General features: G+C 30.5%; 1 protein-coding gene across 1 annotated transcript; it reads left to right on the top strand.

Moving 5' to 3' along the window:
• The first annotated feature begins 801 nt into the window (after positions 1-801).
• Positions 802-3,505, top strand: LOC109862308. The gene is made up of 4 exons (XM_020442325.1): positions 802-883; positions 1,166-2,463; positions 2,528-3,169; positions 3,318-3,505. Exons 1-4 carry the CDS (start codon positions 813-815, stop codon positions 3,503-3,505), a joined length of 2,199 nt encoding a protein of 732 aa, XP_020297914.1. The 5' UTR covers positions 802-812.
• Positions 3,506-7,946: the final 4,441 nt, after the last annotated feature.

The following is a 7,946-nucleotide window of genomic DNA, read 5'->3' on the forward strand; positions in this document are numbered from 1 at the left end:
ACAGCAAAATATGGCAAAAATGCTATTTTTGATCTTCCATTTTAGTTGTATGCCACACACGCAAAACACGTCCGACCAAAACAAACACTTCTGCCAAATGTCAAGCGTAATGTGACTTGTCAAAATATGTGCGGCAGACTGACATTTAAACGACACGCGATAATTATTTTCTGACACTAGTGTCATCTATTAAAAAATCCGCAGAACTTTTCCACCAACCTAATATTAAATAAAAGGATAATTAAGAAATAATTCAAATTTTTTGCAGACAAATGACAACAGCAGAAAAAAAAAGAAAAAATTAGGACATTTCACAAGAACATTCAAGACCAAATGTATGATCAAGGACAAGAAGAAGAAACAGAAAAAATGGAAAATATGGACATAGATGAAGAAAGTATACAAGAGAAAATAAGTATGGACACAACAGAAAAATTACATGAATATGTGTATTTAAACATTTTCTAATATTGATTAATTATTTCTATTTGACTCTCGCGATGATCGTGATCGTAAGTCGGGTTTGTAATGTTCTATCACACTGGTCGGTTTGCCAGACATGACCAATGCGATTGAACAATATGGATACAGCCAGCGCTCGCGATCGTTGCGGGCGCCAAATGAAAGGAAGAATCAGAGATAGAACTTATTTAATATGTGGTCTATAACATATCATTATTTTACTGTATATAATAGGGGAGACTGGGGTTGGATGTGACAGGGGTAAAAAGTTATAGTCTTGATTAGTGATAAAAAATAAGTGCTACAATAAAGCTAAAAACAGACAAATGCTCGTAACAATATCAANTATCATGCTACATACATCGGTAACGCCATTGTTGTTACCAGGCGAGTATGTGCATACAGCTGTAAAAAATAACAGGTTTGTAATCTTTATTCTCGTTCGTAAACTTGGTCTAACATTATTTCTATTAGAGTTTAACTAATGTGTTTATGTAATACTTGATCTTTGACATCGTCTAGTTGTACTACTACAATCATTTTATGCCAAAAATATCTCTATTTTTTTTGTCGTATCTGGAATGTTCGATTTTAATGTTAGGGTTAGAAGTTACAAATTGTTGGGGTTAGTTGTGACATGTCACAACCAACCCCCTATTGCTTGAGAAACTGAATAAACTTAAATTGTTTGTCTTTTTCGAAGAATGAGAACTTACAGAAGGAAGACCGAACGCGGTACCAACTCAAAAGACTTGTACGAAAAGGCTGCAATGGTTCTGAATGAAGACAGCACCAAAAAAATTCGTAGCGTCGCAAAAGATTTTGGGTTATGTCATATGTCACTTACCAGGTATTTGAAGAAAAAGAAAGCAATTTTAGAAAGCGGAAATTCTATAGCTTCTCTTACAGTCGGTTACAAGAAAAATAGACAAATTTTCAATGATGAACAAGAGGTTATTTTAGTGAATTATCTCATCAAATTTTGTCAAATTTATCATGGGTTGACACCAAAAGATGTTAGAAGACTGGCACATGACTGTGCATGTAAACACAATATTCCAATGCCAAAATCATGGCATGACAACAAAGAAGCTGGTGTGGACTGGCTAAATGCTTTTTTAAAACGTAATGGGAAAAAAATATCAATAAGATGTCCAGAAGCAACAAGTTTAAGCAGAGCAACTTTATTTAATAAAACAAATGTAAACAATTTTTTCTTGAAGTTAGCAGAGGTAATGGATAAACACAAGTTTCCTCCTTTTCGCATCTGGAATGTTGATGAAGTAGGTGTAACAACTGTCCAAAAACCAAGAAAAGTTTTAGCTCCAAAAGGCTCAAAACAAGTTGGCTCCGTAACATCAGCTGAAAGAGGAACGCTTGTTACAGTTTGTGTAGCAGCAAATGCTGTCGGAAACTCAGTTCCTTGCATGTTTGTCTTTCCGCGGATTAAATATAGAGACTACTTTGTTCGTGATGGGCCTCCAGGATGCATAGGTGCTGGAAATTCGTCTGGCTGGATGACAGGAACGGAATTTAATATTTTCATAGAACATTTTATATATCACGTAAAGCCGTCTCCTTCTGATCCAGTGCTTCTATTACTTGACAATCACGTTTCACACTTGGACATTGAAGTAATAGAAAAAGCAAAGAATAACAATGTGATATTGTTGTCTTTTCCGCCTCATTGTTCCCACAAGCTCCAGCCAATGGATGTTGGTGTTTACGGACCTTTTAAAAATTATTGTGCTAGTCAACAAGATGCTTGGTTAAGAAACAATCCTGGAAAAACGATGACTGTGCATGATATTCCATTCATAGTTAAAAACGCTTTGCCTCAGGCATTGAATCCAAATAATATTATTAATGGATTTAAAAAAACCGGCATTTCACCATATAACAAACATATTTTTCAAGAAACTGACTTCCTGCCTGCATTTGTCACCGATAGACCACTTAATGAACAAGAAAATCTACAAAGTGTTCAGAATAATGATATTAGTATCAATTACCCGACCAAAGACACTTCTGAATCAGGAAATCANGGAATTTAATATTTTCATAGAACATTTTATATATCACGTAAAGCCGTCTCCTTCTGATCCAGTGCTTCTATTACTTGACAATCACGTTTCACACTTGGACATTGAAGTAATAGAAAAAGCAAAGAATAACAATGTGATATTGTTGTCTTTTCCGCCTCATTGTTCCCACAAGCTCCAGCCAATGGATGTTGGTGTTTACGGACCTTTTAAAAATTATTGTGCTAGTCAACAAGATGCTTGGTTAAGAAACAATCCTGGAAAAACGATGACTGTGCATGATATTCCATTCATAGTTAAAAACGCTTTGCCTCAGGCATTGAATCCAAATAATATTATTAATGGATTTAAAAAAACCGGCATTTCACCATATAACAAACATATTTTTCAAGAAACTGACTTCCTGCCTGCATTTGTCACCGATAGACCACTTAATGAACAAGAAAATCTACAAAGTGTTCAGAATAATGATATTAGTATCAATTACCCGACCAAAGACACTTCTGAATCAGGAAATCAGTTACCAGAAAATGTAAATTCTGTTTATGACAATCCAGTTCCAAGTCCTAGCGGTTTGAATACGAATTCAAATCAGATTCAAATATTTTCGCCAGAGACAATCAGGCCGTTACCAAAAGCAGCTCCCAGAACAAAGAAGATTACACGTAAGACTCGTAAATCAGCAATATTAACAGATACGCCTGAAAAGAATGCGTCGAAGCCGAAGAACAGAAAAATAAAAATAAAAAAAATAAAAAAAACCTGCCAAAGATAAAGGAAAAAAGAAATCAATTAAAAAAAAAATTTTGCAAGACTCTGAAGATGAATATGATAAAGAAGAATATTTTTGTCTGATTTGCTATGGACCATTTAATCAAAGTCGAGCTGGAGAAGAGTGGGTGCAATGTGTTACTTGTAAGAAATGGTCACATGTGAAATGCGTGAAAGGCAGCACTACATTTTATGTCTGCTTGAATTGTGATAGTGACCACTCAGATTAATGCCTTAATTTAAAAAAAAAATAATTTTATTTTTAACTTATTAAACTCTTTTTTAAAAGAAACATGTTCACTATATTTTTACATTTTGTTGATTCTATTGAGTTTTTAATAAGAAAAGAGTTTACTGTTTTTAAAGTTTAATAGATTCTTTTGTTATTAGAATATAGTATCTTGTTCTAGATATAATTATTATAGTATTTTGTTCTAGATATTAATATGTAAATGAAAAAACTTTCCTATCAGTTTAATTAAGAATACGTTCAATAAATGCCTAAGATTAAGAAACTTATTGTTGTCACTTTTTACCCCTTACGGTGTCACAACTAACCCCAGTGACGGGGCAAAAAGTTACAATGACAGATTTTTCAAATTCATTAATTGCTGATAGTTATAAGAAAAGTACTCTTAAAATGTATATCGCTTTTTAAAGCTAATAAACCACTTTATCTAATAGTGCTAAACAAATCCTAAAAAATTACGCAGGCAATATATACAACTACATTTTCTTAAAAATGTCACAACCAGCCCCAGTCTCCCCTACAGTACATTTTATTGTATACTAATACACACACATACACACACACATTTGATATAATTATATTGAATAATATTTATAATTAAATGGAATCATATATACAATTGTCTCAATTTCTTACTCTCACATACACACATATTATATGTAATTATATGTGCTTATAAATACTTATAATCAAATAATTTAAATTAAATTTGTTTATGATAAATTAGATTACATTTGTTCAAGTATGCAAAATGTATATTTTTGCGGCATACATATTACAACAGAAAAATAAATAGACTTTTTTATCAAAATAATATTTCAAAATTATAAGTAAAATATTTTTTAGCAATTTACAATCATCGCAAGCAGTGCTGTCAAGTGATATGGATGTTAACATGGAAATAGCTCAACCGTAAGTTATTATATGTATTACATATATTTTTCTACTTTAGAAATATATTTATTTTATTTGTTAGAAAATATATGTATATGGAGTATATAAAAATGAAAAAATATATTTGTGCATAAAATGGCTGCGTTCAGTAGAACTCAGCGCTTGGCAAACGCTTTGGAATTATTGATTGTCATTGGCATATACTTTTATATTTAATAAATAGATTTATTGAAAGAGACCAATCACAGACAATAAGTGCAAAGCGTTTGCTGAGCGCTGAGTTCTGCTGAACGCAGCCAATATATGTTTATATATATTTAAAAATTTAACTCTCTATACGCTTTTTTTAATTCTTTTTTTTATTCTTCTTTTGTTTTTAATGTTTGATCAGCCTAATTATGTATATTATTGTATCTAGAAGCACATCCAATATAACAACGGCACCGAAGAGGAAAAAAATCCTACTAAAGAAGACCTACATAGAACTATTAAAACCTTGAAAGCAAAAACAAAACTACTACAACAAAAAGTTCGACGACTTCAAAGAAGAGAAAAGAAGATCTTAGCCACAACAAAAGAGCAACAAACATCAAAGGTAGAAACTAAAGAATTAGTATTATTAAAAACCTTAGGAAAAAAGTATTTATCGGAAAAATTTAATATATTGTTATCAGCACAAGTAGACGCGCAGAAGAAGAGTAAACGTGGGATGCGATATGATAATGAATTCAAAAAGTTTGCATTATCAATATATTTCTTGAGTCCGCGAACCTATAAAAAATTGGAAACAAGATTTACTTTGCCTACTGTACGTACATTACAATTATTTACTGACAAGTGGAACATAGTGCCCGGTTTTAATGAAAAAGTGTTCAAAGCATTTAAAATTAAATTACAGTTATTACCATTTATCCAACGACATTGTATATTATGCGCGGATGAAATGAGTTTAAAATCTCACTTATTTTATGATATTTCGCGAGATGAAATTATAGGATTTGATGATGTAGGAATTTATAAATCTGCAATACCTGCACAAAATGTCTTCGTTTTAATGGCACGCAGTATTGCAGGCAACTGGAAAGTTCCACTTTGCTATTGTTTTGCAGAGACTACTTGTGCAAGTATTAAAACAAATTGTGTTTGAGTGTATTACTAAATTACAAAATAGTGGCGCTATTGTGCATGCGTTAGTTACAAATATGGGTTCTAATTTTCTAAAACTTTCTCGCAAATTACATATTTCAACAAAAAATTCAACATTTGTAGTCGGTGAACACAAAATATTGTATATTTTTGATACTCCGCATTTAATAAAAGCTACGCGTAATAACTTGTACAAACATATTTTAAAATTTAATAATAAGTTTGCGTCATGGTCATACATTAGATAATTTTATTTAAAAGATAAGGAACAATATATTAAAGCAGCTCCTAAATTATCTCTGTGTCACATAGATCCAAATAATTTTTCAAAAATGAAAGTCAAATACGCAGTACAAGTACTTAGTAACCATGTAGCTGCTGGTATGTGCACGCAAATGTCTTCAGGTAATCTTTCATCAGAAGCATTTGGAACGATTGAATTTTTTGATCGTTTTGATAAATTATTCGACATATTAAATTCTTTAATCTGAAATTAATCCTAAGGAATATGGTAAAGTTTTTATTGGAAATAAAAAACAATTACACTTTTTAGAAGAAACAATTCAAGTTTTAAAAAATATTAAAGTTTTTAACAATGAAGGTAAAAGTATAAAAGTTAAATGTTTTCAGTGCTGGCAGATTACTATTAATAGTATTAAACAATTATGGAAGGAATTAAAACCTTATAATTTTCCATCTACAAACACGTAGAATAAATCAGGATTGCCTTGAAAATTTTTTTGGTTCTATTCGGCAACAAGGAGGCATTCTTTAAACTCGACTCCAATACAATTTGCGCGTGCTTTTAAAAAATTATTTAGTATAAAATTATTACAACAGTTAGATACGACAAATTGTGCTTTTGACTCAGATGACATGTTAAATCTTATGAAATTAACTAATGTTTATTATGTACTTGTCGAATTTAATAAAGTATCTACGCGTGCAAGTTTAGATATTCCGACACATGATTATCGTGCGATATTTAATAAAAAGATGTAAAACAATTCATTCTTGTGAAACGTGTACAACTTACTTAATTCAAAACGATAATAATTTAAATGAAACAACATTATATTGCTCTTTCCGTAATGAAAACTATGAATCAAAAAACGGAGAATTTTTTGAAACTTTGCATATTCCAAGTAATAATTTTTGTTTATACATACAAAAATTAGAAGAAATATTTGTTAATAATTTTGAAAGTAATTGTTATAAAAAACATATTGGTAATTATTTACTTTCTTTAGCGCAGAACATTACTTTTGAACTTCCATGTCCCGATTTCACTATACAATTTCTTATAAAATTATATCTATGCATGCGCATTTATTATACATTGTTGCAACACAATAAAGCATGGAAAGAGATTGGGAAGAATAAAACTTTTGAACATTTTGCATTTATAATACTTTTTTTTATAATCCTTTTTTCTTTTCTTGCATGTGTGTGTGTGTGCGTGCATGTTTTACAATAAATTAGCTTATTAATTTGTACACGTTTATATAAATAAGATAGATATAAGATATAGAGTATAAGTAAGTTATACTCTATATAAGTAAGTTAGAGAAATAAGATATAGAAATAAGAATAGTCATAATAGTGTATTATTATAATAACAAGATATTTTTTTATTCAGATACTGTTTCCCACATTTCATATCGCTGGGGATAATGATGAAATGACTTAGAATATAAAAAGAATAACAACTGTGTGAAAATAGAGTTAAGTTTCTTTTATCTCTTTTTTCTTTTTTCTCTTGCTAATTCGTTTTGAGGTAGGCCGAGTAGCTAAAGAACGAACTAGTAAGAGAAAAAAAGTTAAAAAGAGATAAAAAGAAGATAAATACAATGAGTATAACTATTAGGTAGGTATATATTAAGTAGATATAATATAGCTTTATAGTGCTAAGAATATTATGTAATATTATATAATATATATATACACACAAATAATTGTATAATCTAAATAGATATTTAAATTATAAATGCCCACACAGAACAAAAACACCATTAGACGTCTATTAGACGTTGACAGCTCCATGCGACATCTAATAGATGTCTAATGGATGTCTGTGTGAGTGCATACATATTTATAAAAAAAATACTCTATATTTTATATTGAACATATTATATATATTTTATATGTAAATATTATATGTAAATTTTATATGTAAATATACTTAATATACAGGGTGTCCCAGAATTGGTTTAACATCTCTCATACACAGGTAGAAGGAATAAAACTGAAGTGAAAAGTTCTATACCATTTTGCTAGATTCGCAATAGTTACCGAGATTTTAATTAACAAAGATCCGCGAATAAGCGTGCATCGGGCTGTCTTACGCGCGTAGGACAGCCCGGCGCGCTTCACACAATTAC

The sequence above is a fragment of the Pseudomyrmex gracilis genome, unplaced genomic scaffold (assembly GCF_002006095.1).
Source record: "Pseudomyrmex gracilis isolate BER0280 unplaced genomic scaffold, ASM200609v1 scaffold_1627, whole genome shotgun sequence".
Lineage (NCBI taxonomy): Eukaryota > Metazoa > Arthropoda > Insecta > Hymenoptera > Formicidae > Pseudomyrmex > Pseudomyrmex gracilis.